Genomic DNA, 26457 nt, shown 5'->3' with positions numbered 1-26457 from the left:
ATGCTGTTTAAAGACTTCATATGACAAACCCACTGTTCTGAACTGTGCTTCATTACAAATAGACAAATCTTGTCCAATAGTACAAATTGGGGTTCTTTTCTCCTACAAGGCAGGACTGTTATCGCTTGCCCAGTTTGAATGTGCCCAAGCTGTAATTTGTGGACTGTTTCTCCAGGGCAGCTCCATATAGAGTGCTTTAGCCCACCTAGGTCCATTTGAATGCTTTTGTCTTCAGCTTTTTCACCTCTCACCTGTTAGGAAGAGGAATTGAACGATATTAGGAAGGGAAAGGAATATAAAGTCAGCCTGACCTGGGGCACTGAGAGCCAGTTGGACACCAATAAGCAAAATACTTCTTTTCTCAACAGGATAGGTAATAAGGAACTATTGAGGCTGCGGATGTGGCAGGAGTGTGCTGTCAACTAGCACCTTTGAATTACTGGCAGTTATTTACTGGCCAAGAAACAGCCCAGTCTTTGCACTAGAACAAATGCTTCAGGTGGAGAAAGCATCCTAGAAAAACTGTGACATTTTCACCTGGCATCTCTTGCTGTGAATTGGAATTTTATCCTTTCATTGAATGCACCACCGTTTCAGCTGGTGAGAAAATTTCTTTTCAGAACGCGACTGGAAGCATTCCATTTTCAGTGATCTTTTATCCAACATTATTTTTGTGTGTATGTTGTTGGGGCAAGGGGATTTGCAACTCCTTACTTGGGTTTCTTCAATTCAGTTTGAAATGTAAGCAAAAAGAAAGAAAGAAAGAAAATCAGGATCTAAACCACATGCTTTTAATGTTAGATTAGAACCAGGTGAGGGGAGGGCACTTAAAAATCAATCAATTGCTTAAACTTCAAGAATAGTTTGGATTAAAGGCAGGTGGCCATACATGGACATATGAAAAACCAATTGCCAGCATATTGGTACATATGAGATTGATCTCTTGGAATGCAAAAAGAAGCCCATAAATTACAGAACTTAGCAATAAAAGATGCTTAGACCTGAGCACCCGGAAGAGCAAATTTTTGTATCTGTGGGGGAAATATTTATTTTTTTAAAAAGCATCTAGATCCTTTTAGCTTGCTTTAACAGTTAACATGTGACTGACCTTAAGAGGCCTGCGGAGACTCATTACAGCCTTTTCAAATATTGTAGCTGTCCCGTGATGCTGAACAGGTCGAGATTAGCCCAATAACAGCATGAGGCTGTGAAATGAAATGAGAGTGTGATTGGGAAGTACTTATCTAAGGTCAGGGAGAAAAAAGACTAGGAATGAGCTTAGTAGTTTTATGGGAGATGGATTGTTCCAAAAGGTATTCTATTAGTGTTGTGATAATGGTGGCCCTCAAGAATTCGAAGGCTTTCATGGCCGGCTTCCATAGTTTTTTGTGGGTTTTTCGGGCTGTATGGCCTTGTTCTAGAAGAGTTTCTTCTCTGAAGATGCCAGCCACAGATGCTGGCAAAACGTCAGGAAGAAACTCTTCTAGAACATGGCCACACAGCCCGAAAAACCAACAAAAAACTACAAAAGCTCTCAAGAATGATTGCACGATGGCCTTAGTTCATCATAGCAGCAAACATTAAGGGAAATTCTTTGTACTTTTGTTAACTCTCAGCTAAGAAATACTGAGCTATAATAATAAACTGCAGCTTTGCTAGGACAGTGATACTATCTGTAAAGTAATAATCCAGCACAAAAAAATAAATATGTAGGCAGACTAGTCTTCTTGACTTCTATACATGTTTCTCAGGTGAAGTAAGCTTTTAGTTCTTCTGTTTTTAATATTTGAGCCTTTGTCCTCCTGGAGAAAAAATGCTTCACTTCTAAGGGGAGGCAGAATGCTAAGAACCAGGCTCAACACTTTTGCTTTACATGTAATTCCAGTTATGCCCCTTAGCAGAGATGTTGCTAAAGACTTGAAAACATGTCAAGAGTTTTATGTAATGCTAATAATAATATATTTGGTATTATCATTATAGAATAGGGTTGGGAGAATGAGATGGATGCCTATAGAGGTTGATTTGAAGACATTATGCTAGAGGAAAAATCAGTAATACTGTGGATTTATGTATTTATATATTTTTGAGCTTCCTTTACAAAATTCACTTCTAACTACTATGTAATAGTACAAATTAATGTAGCTTGAGGGTGGTCTATAAAAAAATTAAAATTTAAACTATTCAATTAAATTATTGCCAATAAATAACAGCCTTTTTGACTAAGAGGTTACCCCAGTAGTTTGCGGTAAGTGCAAATAAAAAGTCAAAAATAACTCATAATTAAAACCATTAATTCTATAACAGCAAAAATAATTTAAAAGGCTAAGTTAAAGAAATGCATTATAACTTTTTTTTCCAGAATGACATTTTACTGAGGAACAGTCACAAGTCTGATCAGAGAATATTCCCCAGTTCAGCAATGATACAGCAGAAAGCTCTCACCCATCAAACAAATAGTCTTCTGGTGTTAGTGGTGTCCATGTGTTGGGGGGTCTCCTGCAGATCTTATTAACCTGATAGTACTGATGACCTGTGTCAGGGATGATATGAACCTCTGCACCTACCCCTCAGGCTCAGATTGCGTGTCACTTTCAGTCACATTGATTGGATACCTCACTGTCAACTTCATAGTACTGTACAGTGGACCCTTGGTATCTGCTGCGGTTTGGTTCCAGGACCCCCTGTGGATAGCAAAATGCATGGATGCTCAAGTACCATTATATACAGTGGTGTATTAAAATGGCATCCCTTATAAAAAATGGCAAACGCAAGGCTTACTTTTTGGAATTCATTTTTGGGGAAATATTTTCAAGCTTTAATTGGAGCTTACCAATTAAAATAAGGCCTTGCAGGGGGAAGATTTTAAAGAACACTTTGCAAATATCTTTAGGGCGGAGGCACACATAATGAGCATATGTTTGCTTGGGATCAAATGTTAGGTGTAATCCAACTGGAATCCCTCTATCACCACCCAATGGAATAGGTAGGATGTGATTTCTCAAACTACTACAAAAGGTCACCAGACTTTCAGAGTAGATTTGAGAGAGTTTTGGAGCTTAAGGAAGCATCCCGTTTTAAAAGAACTCTAATCAGATTTTACACATTTTCTATCATTACATTTCACAGTCTACCAGGTGTTACCAACTAGAGTTTTGGGCCATCAGTGATACAGATTCTGTCCAAGAAGCTAGAAATCAGTGAGGTGTTGTTGGATAATGTCGCATATTCCAAGCAGTGTCACTTTTTGTTTTGTGCTGTGTTGATCCTAAACATAATTGTTTCATTCAGATGAGACTGTTTGAAATTGTTCCAAGAGCACCTCTCACTGTTGGTATCACTGTTGTTTTCTTTTCCCAAAAGAACTAATTTCTTTGTAGGTTTTGAATCTTGATATTCCATAATTTCCCCTCTCTTTATTTCTGCCATCTCCTGGGAGCTATAATCCAAGCTTTCTTTTTCTCAACTACAGTTATGTTTGGCATATTATAATTGTCAGTTTGAATCTTACTCAAAGGGTTTTTATATTACCGTTTTGACAACTTTTTCGTGCTTATATTCTCAATTCTTTGTAGATGACAAATCATATTTTTTTGTATAGATTTCAATGTAGTCACTTTATCATGGCGTTTATTATGTTCAGCTTGTGCGATCTTGCTGTGTGAACTGATAAGATGGTCAACAGTTTCATCTTTTTCTTTACATAAACAACATTTACTGTCATAGATCATAGAATCGGAGAGTTGGAAGAGACCACAAGGGCCATCCAGTCCAATCCCGTTCTGCCATGCAAGAACCCACAAAGCATCCTCAACAGATGGCCATCCAGCCTCTGCTTAAAGACCTCCAAGGAAGGAGACTTCACTACACTCCTAGGGCCCTTAGTTACTGTTTTAATATTTGGCTTGATGATGCTGTTTGTTTGATGCCTGTTCTTGAGCCACAGATATAAGTCCTTCAGCAATGGTTCCCAAACTTTGGTCTTCCAGATGTTTTGAACTTTTCACCTCCCAGATTCCCTGACTCTTGGCTAATCTGGCTAGATTTTTTGGGAGTGCAAGTCCAAAACACCTGGAAGACCGAAGTTTGGGTACCATTGTCCTTCAGTTTCTTTTTTCAGTCCCCCGTTCTGGTAGGGTCTCCCAAGCCAGATAGCTTTCATCTAAGGGGCCAAGCTTGTTCTTGTTATTAACTGCCCTTAAATCAGCTTTGACTCATGGCAACCCTGTGAATAAGACACCTCCAAGCCCCCCTGTCCTTAGATATCCTTCAGGCTCATTACTGTGACCTCTTGATTGTATCTATCCATCTGGTATGTGGTCTTCCCCTCTTTCTACTTCCTTCCACCTTTCCTAGCATTATTGTCTTTCTAGTGAGTCATGGTTTCTCCTGTTGTTGTCAAAGTACAACAGCCTCAGTTTTGTCATTTTGTAAAGTCAAAGGCTTTCATGGCCAGCATCCATAGTTTTTTGTGGGTTTTTCAGGCTATGTGGCCATGTTCTAGCAGAGTTTCTTTCTGACGTTTCACCAGCATCTGTGTCTGGCATCTTCATGAAGATGCCAGCCACAGATGCTGACGAAACGTCAGAAAGAAACTCTGCTAGAACATGGCCACATAGCCTGAAAAACCCACAAAAACTTTGTCATTTTGACTTCCAGGGAGATTTCAGGGTCCATTTGTTTGTCTTTTTGGTAGTCCGCAGTACCCTTAGCACTCTTCTCCAACACCACATCTTAAATGAATTGCAGTGTCCAGCTCTCATAGCCATACATAATGATAGGAAATATGATGACTTGGACAATCCTAACTTTGGTATTCAGCTTGATAGCTTTGCACTTAAAGGTGCCAAAATCCATTAAATATGGTGCAGGAACAAACAGAAAAACAAATCTCATACCAGATCAGTCATCCAGGTCAACAAGGACCATGTTAGGTACTGGAGTCCCTAGGCATCAGATGAAAAACTGGCTAGGCAAATGGGCCTGCTATCTTTTGCTAAGCAACCAGAGAAGGTACTGTAAAGTTACTGGAAGACCATCCCTAGCCAAAAAAATATGAAAATATCATCAGTGGGTAAGACCTTTCCCCCTAATGGCACTGCATCATGTTCGAAGGCTGGATAAATGCAGTTCTTTAAGTATGCTTTTTAGTTTACATTCCCAGTGAGCTGTCCACTTCAATTTCAGCTCAGGATATACAACAGGTTGCACTCAGTAGAAACGCTGTTCCACCACTGTGTTCCACCACTATGCTGTTAAAAAATTACATGAATGCAGGCGCATGCGTAACAGTCTTTATTATTTTAAACAGCACCATGTACAATCATACTCTTCTCCCTCTCTTATATTACTTAAGCCTGAGGACACCCAATGTACTTTTCTCACACAGTACATACTTAAACTGTAGGACTCAATGCTACAAAATGTAGCTATGGTTCCCAACTTGGATGGCCTTAAAAGTGGATTGGTTAAATTCAAGGAGGGTGGGACCATCCATGGCTAATACCCAAGATACCTGTTATGTGCCTTATAGAGTAGAAAGCAGTGTGCCTTATAGAGTAGAAAGCAGTATTAGCCATGGAGGGTGGGACCATCCATGGCTAATACCTAAGATACCTGTTATGTGCCTTATAGAGTAGAACGCAGTGTGTACTGGTTATTAGGGAGCATCCAGAGGACAGTACAGTTGCATTGATATCCTGTTTATGGACTTTATAGAGGCATCTGATTGAACAGCATGCCAACAGTATGTTGAACAAACTAGCCCACTGGACTGATCCTTTATGGCTTTTCTTATATTCTTATTGTCTTATAACAAGCTGACCTGCTTACTTTCAGAACACACTCCCTCTGTAATCCCTTACACCCCAAGATATGAAAGGAAGAAGTGGGAAAAGAGAAGAAGATGTAACGATGGAGTAATAATGGTCAGGGTTGAATGAACTAAATCCTAAATTTGGAGGTTTGATAAGGAAACAAAAATATTTAAATATCAAAGCCAAACCTATTAGGATCTAGCTTTATATCAGCAGAGTAGCAGAAATGTGTCCTTGTCTAACTGCTTCTCTAAGAACTGAGAGTAACTCAAAAGCAACAACACAAGTAGCTTGCAGTTTAAACAAAAGTTTACTAATGGCTTTGATCTACATATACAGTGGGCCCTTCCTTTATATGTTCCGGAACCCCCCATGTAAGGGAAATACCATGTATGGTGGCACCCCATTAAAAACAATGGGGCTTGTGCTTGTGGTGTGATGTGCATGCCATTGCTTCTTCTGGCACAGCATATGCTGAAAGCCGCGTATGATGTGGGCACACTGTACATATATCATAATCTAGCTAATGAATAGTACAGGTAAAGAAGAAATCTTTATCTTACATCTTTCCAAAGAAATTTGAGAGAGGAGGAAGATGGAAAACCCAACAGTTCAGGAAAAAAATCTTTGCATGTGAGATAGAGAACTTAAAAGGGGCAGTGACCTGAATCACATGGTTTATTTACCCATTTGCAAAGTTATTGCCCTGAGATTCAGTAGGAGCAAATGGGATGTTTCCAAGAGGGCAGACAGACGGATTTGCATGCAGGAAAATTTATCTATTTAAGAGAATGCAAAAACAAACAAACAAAAAATCTTCCAACAAAAACTAGATTTTTATTTTCTGGAAAATGTTTGCTGTAAATGATTTTCTACAATTATAGCATGTGATTAAAGCTGGGATATTCACATTTATGGTGCAAGTTTCCGCCCCCCCCCCCCCCATTAGAATTGAGTTAGGAGGAAGCGGACTGTTACTAAAAACTGAATCTGTATTTTCTGGCGTATAAGACTACTTTTTAACCCAGGAAAATCTTCTCAAAAGTCAGGGGTCGTCTTATATGCTGGGGGTCGTCTTATAGGGTGGGTGCTGAAACTTCCGAGCTGGACTGGAGAATCTGCAGTTGCCACATATGGTGGGGGGAACTCAAAATGGCCACGGCCGCATCCCCTCTGTATGTGGCGACCATATGAAAGCAGGAAGGGAGAATAAAATCTTGGAGACAGGGAGGGCTGGGCAGGCAGGGAGAGCTGACCAATCCAAGCAGGCTTTGCATACAACAAGTTTTCCTGTATGTCATAAGCATTTGAATTAAAATTACCATATTGAAATCAAATCTGATTTTTTAAATTTTTAATTGGTGTGTGTTGGAAGAGGGGTAGTCTTATACGGTGGGTATATCCCAAACTCTGTATTTTAACTGGAAAAGTTGGGGGTCGTCTTATACGCCCAGTCGTCTTATACGCCGGAAAATACGGTAAATGGAACTAAAAAGGAACACTACTTTCTTATAAATTTCTATTATATTTGATAATATAAAAAAACCTTTAAAACAAACTATGAAGAAGCCATGAACTCTGTTTAGCCCTATTTTTATAGCCTTTCTTTCTAATTGTAGCAAATCCCACTCTTTTTCTAACAACATAATGAAATACTATATTGTAACAAATTTGTACTTTTTGGTTTTAAAGAGCATATTTATTGTCCAACCTGAATGAGTTTTGTGTTATTAATTGTAATTTTATCCTTTTATAATCTAAATCCTGCTACAATGGGATAAAATAACTCAGTAGATACTGAAATTGATTCCCTGTGATTCATAGAACAGCAGTGAGCAGTGGAGTTTTGCTCCTCATGCATACATTCATTTTAGAGCGTGTTTTATTTTCCTGTACTGCAGTTAGAATTTATAGATCTATTAAGCAGAGTGATCTTAGATATATAGTGGTTAGAGTGATTTTATATTTCTCAACTTGAAGTCACCCATTGTAAAACTGACAGCCTGACAATTTGGGATGCTGCAATGACATTTTGTTAAACCTTTCATTTTAATGACTCTTGTTAGAAATAATACAGTTTTTGTCTTGGTTGCTTTAAAGAAACCATTTTAATAACACAGAATATCTGTCATCTGCATTATGATCTCATTGCAGAACTAAATTTCTGTTCAAATGTTAATCTTTCCCTGTCCTGAGGATTTGGAGGTGAATTACGGGTTTAGAGCCATCCAAGTATATGATCCTACAGATATTACAGAATATTGGAATGAAACAAAACCAAAACAATAGCTTAGCAAGATTAAAATACCCAAACTGAGCCAACCCAGTCAGTTTCAGGAAACTTAACTGTACCATATCACAATCAACCTGAATAGGATGATGCATATCTTTTCTACATACACACTGATAAAAAAAGACTTCTGAACTGTTGAAAAGGGTCTCTCCTTCCTATGTCCTCACAACAGCATTGTAAGGTTGATATTTCATTATTATCAGAATACATTTTTGATTAAATTCTTAGGCCAGTTCATGGGATGTGATTTAGGAAGTACCTCTTACATTTATTTATTTATTTGCCACTTAGTAACCAAAACCTAGAATGTACGCCATGTTAATTTTCCGTCCTCTAGAAATGCCACAAACATTCCCCCATTAACCCACAGTCTTCCATCTGAAATATTTGTAGGTACTGAGAGATCAATATTTATTAAAACAAAGCACATTCAGACTGCAGTTCCATCTACATTTACTTGGGAGTAGGTGCCTTTGAGTTTAGTGAATTTATCTTGGAAGAAAAAGTGAATGATAACAACTTGAAATTGTCTAGTTTGATTGGGTTCACATCCATTAATTTTGGTATCAATTACTGTATATACTCATATATAAGTATAGGTGTGTGTGTGTTAGTCAAAAAATTGACCCAAGAAACCTGGGTGGTCTTAACCAAGGGTCAACTATCCCCTTTCTCTGAACAGAGTGCTAAACGGTGAATGCTTACTCCATCCTAAGAGCACCCAAAAGAAGCATGGATCCCCTCTACTCTCATCTATTCAGCCTTTAGGATGAGCACAAACAGTTATACCTGCCAGAATTTTCTTCAGCATTATTTTCCTTTGCATCATCCTTTACATCCATTGTTACATGCCCCTGTGTCTTGCCCTCAACCTATAGATGAAGTCGACTTATAGTCGAGTGTATACAGTGATCTTGTGAAACAATACAATTTTAGATTTTTTTTTTCAACAGGAAAACTATAGCAGTAGAAAACTTTCAACTCTTCATCACAGGCTATTGCTAATAGAGGGATAAAGGCAAAGTATGGCTTATCTCAGACTGTGTTCAGCTCAGGACTGAAGTGACATTCAAACTCAGGATGTAAAGTTTTGCAGATCCTTTTTATCAAATAGAAGAATGGTATAAAGACGTTTGGGATATTGCTATTAATGATAAATTAACATGTAGACTTAAATTTTAAAAAGGATTATGGAAAAGTAAAGACTTTGAAGATGTATGAAAGAAATCTATAGAGCATGTTTTTTTTAAAGGGGATATATACCTCCAGGAATGTCATTGCAATTTTGGAAAATAGATTAATTAAATGGTATATGGGTGTAGGGTACACTTTGTAGTGGTGTTGAAAAGATTTATATATGTACATAGTTTGATTTTTAAGCTTACTTATTTATATTTTTTTAATTTGCAGCTCCATTTCTTCGCTGCTACATTACACTATCTGTAGGTTGTCTTGAGCAAATATATGTAGATTAAGTACCAGTTGGGTCACCTATACCTCTGGGGTCAGTAATATAATCCCTTATTATTGAAATTCCAGTAATCTAATTTATCTGCTGTATTGAAAGATCTTTTTGAGAACAGTTTAATAGTGACACTGGGGAATCACATAAAGCTCCTAAATGGTTGCTGGAGAATAAAGCTGTAACCATTTGGTAGATTTCTATATCCTCTAGGTTAGTGAGAGACCTAATCATACCATTACAGATTTTTTTAGAATTTGACACTTTTTAATTATTATTACTAAAACAAGGCATGTATTCTAAAGTTCTTTGTTTTAATGGTTATCTTTGTCATATTTAATTTTTCTTAATTTAATTACTTTTCCAACATTTAATTTACCTAGTTTTACAGAAAAACTCCCAAATATGATGGGAAATTGATCACTCCTTTGCTACCTACTTTTCTTCCTAGCTCATCCCCTCTGTAATGGCCCCTTGTTTTATCAGCTTTACAGTGCAGACCTTTACATCTCTACACACAAGTAAATCCTACTGAACTCAGTAGGTTTTCTCACAAGTACTTGGGTTTAGCTTTATTCAGTTGATGTTCCTTGACTGATAGAAAGCTCTTCAAGTCCATGGAGTTTTTGTCAGTGATAAGGAGAGAGATGATTTTCGGTGATGCCTCTTCGTAATTTTGCTCTGCAGAGAAGTAGGAGTTAGTGAAAATCACCTCTCTCCTCTTTTGTTGACATCCTACAATGAATGAATGAGCCCTCTGTCAGCTGAAGGATCCCAGCCAATTGTAATAGTCGTCCAACTCCCTTGACACTGACATCCACCTTGTTTAACATTAAACAGTTTTCTGTCTTCATCAGGATTTGAAAGCAGTGGCTTGACTGGTTCAGAAATATTGATTAAGAGAAAACCTAGGTTTGCATTAACTATACAATAATACTGTTGGGGGTGGGGCACACATTAAACTGCAGTGCTGGGCTGTGTTGGCTAAACCTTTTCCCCTTTCTAAATTTGCAAAAACAGTTTGTTATGTAATGGTTTCTTTGTTGGAGAAGCAAGGCTCTGTGTCTTGTATCACAAAAAACTTGTGACAGGAGAAATGGCTGTCAGGAATTGCTTGCGTAAACAAGTGAATTCACATTTTCCCCTTTCTCTTTTAGATTCCCATTATATCCAAAAGGAGGAGAGAAACTACAGTTTGATTATGGCGTCTATCTTCTCAACAAAAACATTGCACAGGTATGTTAGCTGTGAGAAAGTTACTTTTCCACAACTGAACAATATAGATTCTTCTTTGGGGAGAAAGTAAGCAGTTGTTTTCATTTCATACACACTGAATTTCTATGTAAGAGACAGGCAGAGAGAATCTCTGTTCACACACACACAGATTCTTCCACATCTTGGATACTTTGCATACCAGGTCAACTGAATTAGAATCACCTACATTGCCATTGGAGTGAGGACAAACTGTAGCTAGTGGTAGAGCACATGTTTTACATGCAAAGGGTCCTATGTTTTGTTCCCCAACATTTTCCAGTATGGTTAGGAGGGAATCTAGTCTGGTGCCCCTAGAGAACTGTAGCCATTCAGGACTGACAACAGAAACATAAGAAGCTTCCTTTGATTGAGCCAGACCATTGGCCCATCTAGCCCAGTATTATCAACTCTTGAATGGCAGGCTTTCAGGCAGGACTCCTTCTTAACCTTACTTGGAGACTCAGCCTGGAACCTTCTGCATGCAAAGCATATTCTCTAGTGCTAAGCTGTGGTCCCTCCCCAATACGGCTACTGGTATTCTCTGGTGTCACCCAATGCAGGGTGGGAAGGTGGAAGCAGCCAAATGGGCATGCTTTCTCTTCTCCTTTGCCACCGCTGCAGCCTTCTCAGGAGGAAGCCGCCACCTCAGCGAAGGTGTATTGAAATATTTGTTATTAAATTAAAAACATACATGTTAAGCATACATACAAAATAACATATATTTATACATACATCCATACAAAGTAACAAATCAGACATATAGTGATCAAACATTCCCCAAAGAATCTTTCAACCTTCAATGCTAATAATAATAATAATAATAATAATAATAATATAATAATAAAATTTATTTATATCCCGCCTCTCTACAAAATGCAATCGGGGACGGCTTACAAGGTTAAAATATACAATCCGAAGCCTCAACCCACCCACCCAACCCCCTTTGCCTTTGTTTCTGTCTATTACTCTTTTCTAACCTTCTCTAACTCCAACAACTTCTTTCCTCTTCCTTCTCCTACTTAATTCCTCTTATTCTCCCCCCTCTCCCCCTCTTCGAACATTTACGAACCCTTTTTTCTTCTAACACTTACCCTTAACCTTCTCTTCTCTAACCTTCATTCCAACACTCAAACTATCTTCCTCATCCTTAACCTTCCATCACTTACTCTAATTTTCTACCACATACTTTAGCTTTCTAACAGCCATTCTATCTTCTTCCAGTTCATCTAGGTTTGACCATATAACACTTATTTTAAAATCTCTTCACTGGCTCCCAATCAGCTTCCGGGCGCAGTACAAGGTGTTGGTTATTACCTTTAAAGCCCTACATGGCTTGGGCCCGGGTTACCTGCGGGAATGCCTCTCCCTACACAGTCCGCCCCGCACACTTAGAATAACAGGGAAGAACGAATTAGAGCATATTCCTACTTACAGAAAAAGAAAAAAAAAGCCAATTTAACTTCTATATACAGTGCGCCCACGTTATATGCAATTTGAGCGTATGTGCTCAAACCGCGTGCGGGGCGGCGCATCCCATTCAGATGAATGGGTGCACGCCCATGGCGCCCCCCACACTCCTGCTCCGCCGCTTGCATGAGCCCCATTCAAATGATTGGGGTTCCAGCATAGGCGGAATTCGCCTTACGCGGGGGGGGGTCTTTAATTGATCCCCCGCGTAAGGTGAGATTCCACTGTACCTACAAATTCAACCATATCTTCCTATCTATCTTCCTAGCCATAAACATCCTACAAACATATAATACTGCTCTTCTGAGGTGTCACCCAGCATGGTCTGCACTCCCTGCATTCCCCTAGTGATGCCACTGTCTGGTGGTCTCTCATATAAATAGTAACCAGGCCCAGCTGTTCTTAGCTTCTTAAATCAGATGAGAATTGGCACATTCAGTGTAGTGTGGAATATGTGAGCTAGAAGGGCCAGCGGTCTGACTTTGTATCAGAGAGCTTCCTAGGTTCCTGCAGCTTAAACTTAAGTCCTCTGACAATTTCAGTTGTTAGACTGCCATTGATCTTTTAAGGTAAGTTTACAAGGAGCAATAGTGTTGTGCGATAGGCTCAGATTATCTGTGGAGAGTCAGGCTGGCAGTGCAAATTATTCTTACAATCAAGTGGGAAATTCTTTAAGTTGGATCTTTGTGATATGTGTCTTACCCAGATTCCTCTGTGGGAGGCAGAGGACTGGGGCATACAAAGCAAACAAAAACAAAAATCATTGGAAAATCAAAACGTATCCCAAGAGGGAGGATGGAATCTCTGTGAAATTGTAAAGGAAGAACAATGAAAACCATGCCTAACTCCTTCGAGATTGTAAGGTGGAATTATAAGCAGGTCAATACAATTTTCTGCAGATCATTATGGGCATTGTTTTGAACTGGAAATGGTATATCAGTGTGTTCTATTTCAGCTAGTTGATAATGGCTTCCATCTGTTTCATCTGGGTTTTTAAACCCCCCTTTTCCCTCATCTTTTTTTTAAAGTCATCACTAATCACACATGCACAGATTCTTTTCCTATTTGGAACTGAAGACTTGGCATATTTTTGTAGATTCAGACAGGCTCATGAGAGAAGTGCAAGGAATGACTTTAGGAATTGAAAATTGATTGAGATTAAAACCAAGGACCATAAAACAGGAATCTTCCCGCACACAGAAAACATCCTTGAAACATACATGATACTGTGCACATTGTATACCTTAATCTTTTTTCAAGCCCAGAAACTACTACTAATCCCTCACTGCCACCCTTGGAACAGAATAAGGGGATCAGTCTCTCTTATTGGTGGGTGAGATAAACAGAAGGGACAAAGCAATGTAGATTCGTGTTGCCAATGTCAGGCTAAGTTTGCTTTTTACTGCAGCATAGGTGAAAGTTGTTTGGTAGCAAAGCCTTTTGTCTCGGGTGTCCACCTAACACCATTTTCTAGTAGCTGTATTTGGTCTGCTCTCACATGCCTGTGGGCTTAATTCTATATACTCATGTATAAAAAACCAGGAACAGATGATATTCCGATTGAACTACTAAAATGCACGCAGACAGAAACACCTATAGTGCTAACTGACATATGTCAACAAATATGGAAAACAAAACGATGTCCAACAGACTGGAAATGATCAATATGCATACATCCAAATCCACAAAAATGAGACACAAAAGGATTACAGCAGCTATAGGACCAAAGCATTAATCTCTCACGCAAGCAAAATTATGCCCAAAATTCTGCAATACAGACTCCAACCATACATGGAGAAAGAAATCCCAGAGATGCAAGCAGAGTTCAGGAAAGGAAGAAGTACTAGGGATCACTTCACAGACATACAGTGGTTAATGGAGTGTACAAAGGAATTCCAGGGTGGGGGGGGGGGGGGGAATCAGCATGTGCTTTATACTTTTGGAACGGGTCGTGTGATTGCCACAGTCCTGGCATGATTGCAGCCAGAACAGCCAGAGGCTGCTCTTTATCTGCCATCTGCTTCGCCCCTACATTAGTTATGCAAAGGCTTCTTTTTCTACAGTGCATTACTGTAATAGTAACATGTTAATTTGGGAACTATGGAACAGTGTATGTAATTCATTTATGATCCTGAAAAACTGATTCTCTTGTACAGCAGTAAGGGTGACAAGAGTGTATTGTCCACATGGAAAGACATACAGATACTGCATGCAGCTCCAGTTGGTCTGAAACAGAGGACAGGTGAATAAAAAAGCAGTCTTTCCATGATGTACTAGAAAATTATAGATTATAACTTGAAGTTTTCCTGGCTGAAACTGTGGGAAATTAAGAGGGATCTACACTTTTGTTGGAAAGGAGTGGCTGGCTGGCTATCTGTCTTAGTTCCACCTAGATGACTTTGATTTTGCCAGCTGGAAAGATCTCAGCCTTCTATATCAGAACTTGTATTAAAATGGCAAGTGACTTTAAACTCCACAATGCTAAGAACAAACAAGTACCTGACTGTTTTCTCTGGCTGCCGGGTAAACATTTTAGTGAAGGGCTGTATTATGGAATGTGGAAAGAACGCTCGAGCCCTTCAGGCCTAAACACTTGGATTGCATTTTGACATTACAACAATCCTTGTGTCTGTGAGCCAGCCTGCTATTGCACACTCATTAACCATTCCTGCTTGCAGTGTGAGTGGCTAATGAAACCACAGACCTTAGAGGGTTATTTATCTATACACTCAGCAGGGATCCAGTTCTTTCTTTTTGGGGAAGAAAACTCAGAGGGCCAGCTCTTTGGAGAGTTTGCACATCCTATTAAACAGAAAATCAACCCAAAATCTGTGGTGTGTTCATTCACTCCTGTTCCAAGCAGGAGTGATTGGACAGCATATACCAGTAAGCTGCCAATGTTCAAGAAAGTCAGATTTCCCTGGTTTTATCATGAAGGTGTCCATTGTCTGTTCTGCTGCTCAGCTGGTCCACAATTCTGTTACTCAATAGTTGCAAAAATACAGTTCAGCCTTACAAGGGTCATTCCCAGAATGCCATCCCCAGGAGCCCAAGTGGCGCAGTGGTTAAATGCAGCCACTCACTCACAAACAATCCCAGCCAGGGGCTCTGGGTCAACTCAGCCTGACATCCTTCTGAGGTTGCTAAAATGAGTACCCAGCTTGTTGGGGGCAGTTGCCTTACAGTTCTAAACTGCTTAGAGACAGGCTAGGCAGTATGAAGCAGTATATAAAAGAAGCTGCTATTGCTATGGCTAATACCAGAGCTTGAAAAGGTAACTTTTCCAAGCTTTGAACATCTGTTAGCTTTTTTAAAAAACCACTATCATTTTGTATAACCCATCTGGTATGAGCTACAGATAAAACCTTCCATATTTTTGTAGAAACCCAGAGGTACCTGTGTAATTGGTCTCATCAGTCCATAGGAGTCCTTTGTGTTTAGCTTTGCTTCATGAAGTAAGAAATTACACCCTAGCAATGGTATTTTGAAACTCTGGAGCATGTCACTTTTTCGTTCTTAACACTCTCTTGATGCGAATTTCTGTGCCTGAAAATTAATAATATGTTGAGTGAACCTCAGATTTTGACTAGCACATTGTTTTCATGCTTTAACATTTGTGCCCATTTTTATTTTCAGTAATCAGGGAATACTGTAACAACTTCAGTTACACCACATCAGTCTTATGCTTTAATGCTGTCTGTATAAAACTTCTGTTTCCCTTTACTACCACAGATACATCAAAGCAATTTGCAGGGACAGGCACAGAAAGGAGTGCCATTGTGGTTTCTGGTGCTTGAGAAACTTGTAAAACAAAACCAGGCTGTCTTGTTGTGTATCCTCTGTTCTTCAGCACTAAGAACTCAAACAAATTGTAATGACTTAAGACCCTCCCTTCCCAGATGAGTTGCTCACTGTAAGGAAAGCAGTTCTGCTGATTTTATTTGTTTGTTTCTTCTGGCTTTTCTTCAAATTAAATTGTTTTGCAGATGGAAGCCAAACTTATAAACACACTGTATAAGTGAATTAAGATACTAAATAACCAGCTGAAAGGTTATCCAGAAAGGCTTATCAGAATATTTTGTATTATTGTGAGAAACCAAGTGATGCCCACTTGTAGGCGGAGGTGATAAGCGAAGGCCCTGCTGACCCATGGAGATGGTTGGCAGAGAATAGGAATCCTGAGTAGCCCCTCTTTTTCACCTCTTCCTCATGTGGAAAACTGGTCAGATACTTACCAGGAGATTCCCTCCCTGAGTATTGAAGTTTAGACCATTTAAAGTTTTGTGAGGCTTTTAACATCATATTATCTCAGACAAACATCCCGACTATCTAGAACCCTCTTGAAAACAAAACAGTGAGACACTGGTATGTATTTTAACATAGATAATATTTGTGCTGTAGTCCCAAGGGTACAAAGCTTAAAGAAAAAGTTATGGTATATTGCAATGACCAGTTTTGCCCTATTGTGTTGTAATATCTGATACTTCTAGGCAGAGATGCACAGGATAGTTGGCCATGTGTGAATTCAGTACATTCAGTTTTGCAGCCATTTCATTAGAAAGCCTTTGGATCAAACACAAGTTTGGCAGTGGATCCACTTCCCGAACACTAGAAAGCTTGTCAAAATCAGTAGTCTGAATTGTTTTTGCTGTATGTTGACTCATAGTGGCCCTGAGCTAGCTGAATTGGTCTCAATTAACTCAGTGTTTATCAGTAAATTAATTACATCACCAGATACCCCAAGCTTGGGCGAGGGGATAGTTGGTGCTGGATGATCCTGCAAAACTTGACTGGAGGCAGGAATGAATAAATCTCATGGAATCGTAGAGTTGGAAGGGACCCCAAGGGTCATCCACTCCATCCTCATTCTGCCATGCAGGAATACACAATCAAAGCACTCCTGACGGATGGCCATCCAGTCTCTGTTTAAAAACTTCCAAAGAAGGAGACTTCACCATTCTCTGAGGCAATGTCTTCCACTGTGAACAGCTCTTACCGTCATGAGGTTTTTCCTAATAATAATAATAATAATAATAATAATAATAATACCTCCCCCCTTAGCCAAAAGACTATCAGAGCAGCTTACAGATTGTTAATTAGACATTTCCCTGCCCTCAGGCTTACAATCTAAAGAGACAAGACACAAAAGGAGAAGGGAATGGCTGTGGGGAAGGGGAAAAGTCCAGCAGATCTTCTCTCCCTCTGATGCCTGGACCAGGGCAGATGGACTGGAGGGAGGGCCCTTCTTCTTACCTAAAGTTTAGGTGGAATCTCTTTTCCTGGAGTTTGAACCCATTGCTCCGTTTTCTAGTCTCTGGAGCAGCAGAAAAAAAGCTTGCTCCATCCTCAGTATGACACCCCTTTAACTATTTAAACATGGTTATCATGTCCCCTCTTAACCTTGTCTTCTCCAGGCTAAACATACCTAATTGCCTAATCTGAAGGTCATTACTGGTGTTGCCTTGTTTGCCTGTGTTTGAAGTCTGAATCAGTTAATGAATGACATCAAGAACCATCAAGATATGCCTATCCTGTCCCACCAAGATCCACTGGCTCACTGAATTCATTAGCTCATTGGAGCACCTCAGGAATAACACTGTATCATGGTTTGGCATTGCCTCTCAGCCACCTGGTTCTTGTTTGAGTTCTGTAAGCATTTTGAATTATAGTGCTAAATCTGAATTTTAAACTGAAAGATTTTTGGAAATTTTATTTGGTTTTGGATTGAATATTAAAATCTTCTGCCCTTTGTGGAAACAAATGTCCTTTTGCTTCAAAGCTGCTTACTGGGTTTGTGAACTTGTAACCCTTGAAAGAAAGAAAAAACCCTCAATGTAAAAGTCAGATTAATGTGTAAGTTCCCTCCGAGTGAGGTCATACAAAGGGAATACACCCATGTCTTGAAATCTGATCAACATCGCTTCATGGTACTGAAGAGTTTAAATAAATACGAAAGCATAAACTTTGCAAAGTTTCAGGTTATAATGCAAGACTGTGGTCTGGCTGTAAAAAGAGTTAAACATTGATAATGTGCCTTGGTGTGTTTGGGTTTGAAGTCTTTAATGACTGCACTGTCATCTAAATTGCTCTCTTCCAAAAGAATATTGTATAAAATGATATATTGTGCAGAATGAGGCAACTTTTTATGAGTCTCCCAGCAGCTCTTTTTAAAATCAGAATTCAGTCTAGAAAGTATTCTAAGTATTAAGTTTGCTTGGGGAAATAGTTCCCACATCTTCATTATAATTCCAAATAAAATCAAAGTGTGACAGACCTTGTTCAAGAAGGGAGTTATTTTATGAACACACTAAATTTGCCATATGCTGATACCTTTGGTTCACCTAAACCCAGGAATGTACAAATGCCAGCTTTTGGGGGAAGCAACATCACACTGGGGATGAAGCCCACCCCTTTCTCAAACACTCAAATCATGAAGGTCCAAAAATATTTTTGCCCTAAAATGTCTTGTCATGGCATTTGGTTCTTAAAACTAGGACTGGCTACTCTGGCTGTTTTCAGAGCTGTATTAAAGAGGAGTTTTTAGCTTTTAAAGCTAAAAGGTGCATTCACCATTTTAAATGTTTTAATCCATTGTACATTTTACCCATTGTACAATGGTGGGCCTAAAAGTGATAAATGAATGCCTTAAATGAATTAAATGTTTAGGCATATCCCCACCACTGTGTTTTTAGGCATAAAAATGCCTTTTAAAAAAGGATAATAATAATTTGACTTGCTAGTTCTATCACTTCCAGTTTTGAGAAGAGCTCTGTATAGGTGAGCAAAAAAAATGACTAGAAAAGGCAACAGGAGGAGAGCTTGAAAATGTGGTGAAGTGGCCAACAGTAGCGAACCTACCCTTGGCTCCAGGTTAGTATTCCATTCTCTGACAGCAGTTCTCTGCTCTCTTTGAAAGGAGACTTTTCCAGCTAGATCCACTTTATTTCTCCTCCACAAAATGGATGTATTCAGTGGTGTACCAAGGGTAGGGTAGTGGGAGCAGTCCACCACTTGGTGCAGGATATAAGAGGGTGCTCTACAGCTAGTCCTTGGGCACCATTGATAAGTACCTTGTCCAGTGGAAATTCCCAATGTGGGGTCTTTCACAAGCAATACACTCGCAACCCTTCCATCCCAGGAGAATCAGGAAGTGGCCAAAGCCCCCAGCCTGCTATCACTCAGGTCAGCAGCTGGATTGAAAACCAACAGCAGCGCAGCCAAGCCACAGAGTCAAAGGAGGGGATGGCTTTTACCACCATGGATTTACAGGTGAAATCCTGTGTATCATGGGGCTTAGAAAAGTTATTTTGTTTTGGACAACTCCCAGAATCTCTGATAGAAAAGTAACTTGGGGGGGGGGGGGGGGGAGAGGTTCCATGGAAGTTCCCTGAACTTTGTGAGACTTTTCAGTAAACTGCCATAGGGCTGTGCACTATGGTCTTCCCTATTATATAGGACTGTAATTGTTTACACTTGTCACTAACCAATTAACATGGGGCAAGGAATCCAGCAATAGGCTTTACTTCTCCAGTTTTCCTTTGGAGAGTAAATGTTTGCTGTGCTATTACTTCCTCCTTCCCCCCCCCCCCCAAACTCGGGATATTAAAAATGATCTGCTCCAGCTTTCAAGTAACTGCGTGACAGTCATACAAACATAGAGTTGGAATAATCTATTCCAACCCTTGCTCAATGTAGTATCTCCAGCTAAAGCTGAATTCTGCATTTGTCTCTACTGAATTTTATTTCACTAATTTCTAGTTTATCTAGATGCTTTTGAATTCTGTTCCTGTCTCCCAATATGTTACCCATCTGCAAAACTGTTCAAACCATAGCTTGTCTAGACTGAAAGAGGCATCCCTCTTGAAGGCAAAAGCCAAAGCCTTCAGTGCTGCAAATATGGCAGGTTGCTAGCAGCTTGAACACTAAATCAGGTCTGCCTTAGCAAAGTCACAGATTTGATTCTTTTCTTTTAAGGATCTCCTCCACCTTCCACTCTTTAATATGATTCCAAAGGCACTTTAAAACTGTAGCAAGGCAAATGAAAACAAAAAGGTTACACCACATTATATAAGGGTAATATAAGAGTATCCAAAATAAAACTGCCAAATTCTAATGCCAAGTCATAGCTTGAGGTGCAGTTCTGCCATTTGAAGAGGTGATTTAACAAGACGTGATTTTGCAACTCCAGCACTCTATATTTTTAGCCTGACTTGGCAAGTTGAATAAAACATCTTTATACTGTTCAAGAATCTTAAGCTGTTACCCCAAGATGCCACCCTTTGTGTTCTTCTATGATTTCAAGTTTTATGTGTGTGTATTAGAGACAGCATCACAAAACATCATATGTTTGGGGAGTTCCTTTTTCTGAGTCTCCCCTCATACTCATATTTTTGTTGAGCCATGTATTTCTCCTGATCATTTACTCTGAAATGCTCCTGGAATGCTTCTTCTGTCAGGACACAGACATTAGCAAGCAAACTGGTTTTAAATTATGCATATTGTGACCTGCCATGGGTAAACATACACTAGCCATATGCAAACAGTTGTTGATCATCTTTGCATACCAAAGCATTTTTGAAAGCTTAGAAACATAGAATCATAGAGTTGGAAGGGGCAATTGGTTCCTCTGCTAAACCACTCTTGCTTTCCAGAAATTTCTTCTAATGCTCAATCAAAGTCTTCTTTCTTGTCATTTAAAACCACTGGATGTGGTCATATCCTCCAGGGTAGCATGTGTAAGATATCTGTATCTTCCCACATTGGACCTGGAAAACCAGTTGTGAGCTGCATTTTTATGAAGAGACAGAGCCAGCATGGTGTAGTGGTTTCACTGTTGGACTATGACTCTGGAAACCAAGGTTCAGTTCCTTGGCCATGAAACCCACTGGGTGACCTTGGGCAAGTTGCATGCTCTCAGCTCCAGGGGAAGGCAATGGCAAGCCTCCTTTGAACATACATTGCCAAGAAATGTTGCCATGATAGGGTCGCTGTAAATCGGAAGTTATTTTCAGGCACACCATAACAACAGCTACCACAACGCCCTTATTAACAGACTAGTTTTATTTCAGATGCTGAGCATTGTTGGATCTGGTTATTTTTTAGGTGGGATACTACCAAAGAGAGCTGTTTCAAAACTGGGCTAGATGAACTAGTGTTCTTAATCCTGTCATCTTCGTCTTGTGACTACTGCAAGTCACTGCCTTCCAATTATGTTTATTACATTAGCTTTGCTAGCTTCACTGATTGCAATGAAGAGGTTGTGCTGGTCTGAAGTCACCCTCCCACAATTCTAAAGTCAACATAGTCAATCTGGCTGGCTTTATGCTTCATGCTTCCCTCGCTCTCCAGTATATTTTTCCATTGCTTTCTTGGATACTCAGAGAGACTTTAGCAGTTCTTCAGCATTGACTACTAACACTGAGTCCCTTCTGATGAGGCACTTGATGAGGCATTTGGAGATCTGTTTCACAGCATTGACCCATTCCACCTTAATGGCCAGCATGCAGTTGGCCAACACAGTCATGACCCTTTTGGAACCATACATGCTGTACCTTCACAAGCACCTGAAGTATGCATATGATGAGCTAACCACTCCTTACTGTTATCCTTTAAAAGGTTGCTGCTTCTATTCTATGCCTGTTAAGGAACTACACTTAAAAGAAGAAATTTAAATCTTAAGTACAGTCACTGATTACATGGTGATACCTCAGAGAAAGCTAAATCGATAGCAGATAGGGAGCCAATAATAATAATAATAATAATAATAATAATAATAATAATAATATAGTTTATTTGTAACCCGCTTTTCCAAAATTTTGATCAAAGCGGCGAACAATTATTTATAAAAACATTCCAATAAAATCAATTAAAAACAGCATTAAAAGCAACATAGTAATACTAACGACAAAAGGGCCAAATGGAAGGAGAAATCGATATATACAGTCCGGGGTCATCAATGAAAAGGGGTAAGAGAAGATTTTTCACGGTGGGAAGGCTTGGGAAAAGAAATACGTCTTCAGGTTCTTTTTAAAAAGAGCTAAAGATGTGGTGGAGCGAAGCTCATCTGGGAGACTATTCCAAGATCTTTGGGCCACGATAGAGAATGCCCTCTGTGAGGTCCTCACATAGCGTGTCGCTGGGACCTCCAACAATTTCATCTCTGTTGATTTGAGTGTGCGGGGCGGATTATGTGGGGAGAGGCGGTCCTCCAAGTACTCTGGGCCCAAGCCATTTAGGGCTTTATAGGTCATTACCAACACCTTGTATTGAGCCCGGAAGCGAATAGGCAGCCAATGAAGATCTTTCAAGATGGGCATTATATGGCCAGACCTGGAACAACCAGCGACCAGTCTCGCTGCCATATTCTGCACTAACTGTAGCTTCCGGGTTTGGTACAAGGGTTGCCCCATGTAGAGCGCATTACAGAAATCCAATCGAGAGGTTACCAGAGCATGTACTACAGTTTCAAGGTTCCTCCGGTCCAGGTAGGGATGCAGCTGGCGTATCAGCCGAAGCTGATAACAAGCGCTCCTGACCGTCGTATCCACCTGAGATGTCAGCTGGAGCAACGAGTCCAGGAGCACTCCCAAGCTGCGGACCGAGTCCTTCAAGGGGAGCGTGACCCTGTTCAGGACTGGATGGCAGATCTCACCACCCAGACCCGGGGAACCTATCGCCAGTACTTCCGTTTTCTCTGGATTCAGACTGAGTTTGTTTTCCCTCATCCAGCCCATTACCAACTCCAAGCAGGCATTTAGAGGAGAGATGCCATCCCTAGTTACTGCATCAGTTGGGGACACAGAGAAACATATTTGGGTGTCATCAGCGTACTGATAACACCGCGCCCCGTGTCTCCAGATGATCTCTCCCAGCAATTTCATGTAAATGTTAAATAGCATGGGGGACAGAATCGCTCCTTGAGGGACGCCAGATGTAAGCGCCCTCTTATCGGAGCAAACGTCCCCCAGCTGCACCATCTGGAATCTACCCAAGAGGTAGGAACGGAACCACTGGAGCTCAGTGCCCCCAATACCTAACTCCCTCAGGCGTTCCAGAAGGATACCATGGTCAATGGTATCGAAAGCTGCTGAGATGTCCAAAAGCACTAACAGGGACACGCTTCCCCTGTCCATGCCCAGACGGAGATTATCAACTAAGGTGACCATGGCAGTATCAACTCCATAGCCCGCCCGGAAGCCGGTTTGAAATGGGTCCAGTAAAGAAAGCTTTTATCTGACTTGAAATGCTGTTGAATTCCCTTGACAACTTCAGAATTAAAATGATTAAGTGAAAATAGTGTGTAGTTGTTACTTTTACATGAAGAACCACCTCTTTCTTGTTTCATTGTTTCCCAGCCTGACCATATTTGGAATTGATGCATGTCTTCCTTAAGTCCTTTAATCCTATATACAATGTGTGTACATACACACACACACTAACAAATCTCTAGAAATTGAAGATGGGCTTTTAAAAAAGATGTATGCATTAGTAATTCCCATATGTAATGGCCGTTCTATTAACAGGAAAGTCAAAAACCATAAAGGCATCATATGAAAAGCATTTTGAAAAAGTCATTTATGAAATTTTCAGACGTCATAAGGAACGGTAAAGAAATAGCTAAGGTTTTTTGTTAAGTTTGCTTGACTCTATCAGATTTTGCTCTGCAATGAGTGATGGTCTGACTCAGAAAATGAGTTTTATCCATCTTTAAGGATTTGGGTGAGGCTATGGGAGATAATGTACTAATTCTGTACTTTGCAATGAGCTCAGTATGTCCCCCAAGGGGGTGGGGTGGATACATTCTTAAGCAGGTGTGCAATATATTTGCTTGTAACACATATTCCCCTCCCAATTCCACCCTCGATGTTAACTCTGAAGTCGAAGGCTTTCATGGCTGGCATCCATAGTTTTTTGTGGGTTTTTCGGGCTATGTGGCCATGTTCTAGAAGATGCTGGTGAAACATCAGGAAGAAAATCTTCTAGAACATGGCCACGTAGCCCGAAAAACCCACAAAAAACGATGTTAATTGTGTTAGCACCTCATGACTGTCCAGACAGCAAGGCCAAAGAAGTTTTGTCATTTCTTACCATGGGTGCTCCTGATGAGGCAGTAGTTTAGGGTCTCTTTTTGAATTTCCCTGCATGGACATTAGTTCAGGATTTATTCTGTTCCTGTTGAAAGTTCATGCATTTGCTGCACATTTTCCTATCTATGGCATGGCCAAGAATACAAGAAGGGTGGACAGATTGATGGAGGCTAAGCAGTAAATCACTAGTAGTTGTCCTGTCTGTAGGCAAACTCCCATATCAGAAACAACATGCTGTGCGTATTAAATTGTAATTTAAAGGTATAGTTTTAATTTTGTTAGTTGTTTACGCCACAATTATTGCCATTGCATTCAGTGGTATATGGGAATTATGATCAGAAACATTAGTACAGAAAATATTACTAAGGATTCTGTATGGGAGAGATCCACACACAGGGTGGCACCAGCCCTAGTGATGCCACTGCGTATAGGTGGTAGGCTAAAACATGGAAGCATGAAATAAATATAGTGGGCTGAGAGAGAGAGAGCTTGATGTAGAAGTGGAAGAGAGGAGGCCTGGGACTAAAAAAGTTGATAAGGAAGGGTCTAGATTAAAATTTCATAGAATCATAGAGTTAGAAGAGACCACAAGAGCCATCCAGTCCAACCCCCTGCCATGCAAGAAATCTCAGTCAAAGCATCCCTGACAGATGGCCATCCAATCTCTGCTTAAAGATCTCCAAGGAAGGAGATTCCACTACACTCTGGGGAAGAGTGCCCCACTGTTGAACAGCCCTTACTGTCAGGAAGTTCCTCCTAGTGTTGAGATGGAATCTTTTCTCCTGTAGCTTGCATCCATTGCTCTGGGTCCTAGGCTCTGGAGCAGCAGGAAAAAAAGCTTGCTCCCTCCTCAATATGACATCCCTTCAAATATTTAAACAGGACTATCATATCACCTCTTATCCTTCTCTTCTCCAGGCTAAATATCCCCACCTCCCTGAGTCTTTCCTCATAGGGCATGGTTTCCAGACCCTTCACCATTTTAGTCGCCCTCCTTTGGACACACTCTAGTTTCTCAATGTCCTTTTTTGAATTGTGATGCCCAGAACTAGACACAGTATTCCAGGTGGGATCTGACCAAAGCAGAATAGAATGGCACTATTATTTCTAAAATATATAAGGATCCCTGATTAGACAAGAGCTATGCTGTTTGCAGGAAGGAATGGAAAGGCAGGTAGAGAGCTGAGGGGCTGTGGGCCAGGCACATGTTTAGCTGCAGACTGCTAGTCTGTACCAAATCTTAAAAAGCTTTTCCTGATGGAGACCATGTGTAGATAGCAATTTAATAAAGATACATTTCCATCTTGCCTCTCACTATATTTCTCTTCATATGTTTCCTTCCCGGCTCCTTATGGTGCAAGAGGCCACTCACCTCCAAATGTTCAAGTCTGGAAAACAGCCCCACGTGAAATCCGTGCTATATTATTTTAATCTCCATCAACGCCTAGAACAGGATTATATATTCATTTGTGTACTGCTTTTTCTTTTTTTTAAAGGAAAAGGAAATACAAACCATTTTACAATCAACCCTGTATAAAACTGCAAACATAAAGATTTCTTTAATAAAAAAATACCATCCTAAGTTAAAATTTAACTCCAGTTTACTATGATTGCTTCTCATTGTATTTTTATTATGTCAAAGCTTAGTTCACTGCATTCTGAAAGTTGGTGTTAAGTCATAAAAATTGAAAACATGCAGTGGCACCTTAAAATTTGATTAAAATGAATTTAAGTAGCTTAAATTTTCATGGTAACAAATTTGTTTTCACAAATCCAAGCAGAAAGGTGGTGCTTCTTATAATGCAGAATTAATTTAATTTCTAGAGCTGTCTGCCAGAACACACATGATGCCCACAGGTATTTAAGGTTTTAAATTTTAATTAGAGGATTGTGTAAAAGACATCTCTGCCAACCGATATTAGCTCTTATAGAAGAATGTGGCCTCCAAATGCATGTTGCTTAGCCAGGAGAAAACAGCAGGGAAGAGCTGTTGCTTTTGTATCTGGCTTTTCTTGTTTCTTGAAGTCACCTGATTAGCCACTATGATCAGGAGTGGGTAATTTCTCTGCTGGCAAGGAGCCA

General features: G+C 40.0%; 1 protein-coding gene across 1 annotated transcript in view; it reads left to right on the top strand.

The window, feature by feature from the left end:
- UVRAG (UV radiation resistance associated) overlaps window positions 1-26457 on the top strand; it is a 120524-nt gene that overhangs the window by 73243 nt on the left and 20824 nt on the right. Inside the window, exon 13 of the mRNA XM_089513015.1 lies at window positions 10726-10804. Coding sequence (XP_089369141.1) covers window positions 10726-10804 — 79 coding nt within the window. The remainder of the gene's footprint in view (window positions 1-10725; window positions 10805-26457) is intronic.

Source organism: Sceloporus occidentalis, unplaced genomic scaffold, assembly GCF_023333645.1.
Source record: "Sceloporus occidentalis isolate IW3139 unplaced genomic scaffold, rSceOcc1.0.p SCAF_2, whole genome shotgun sequence".
NCBI lineage: Eukaryota > Metazoa > Chordata > Lepidosauria > Squamata > Phrynosomatidae > Sceloporus > Sceloporus occidentalis.
This window is presented reverse-complemented; position numbering and strand designations above follow the sequence as displayed.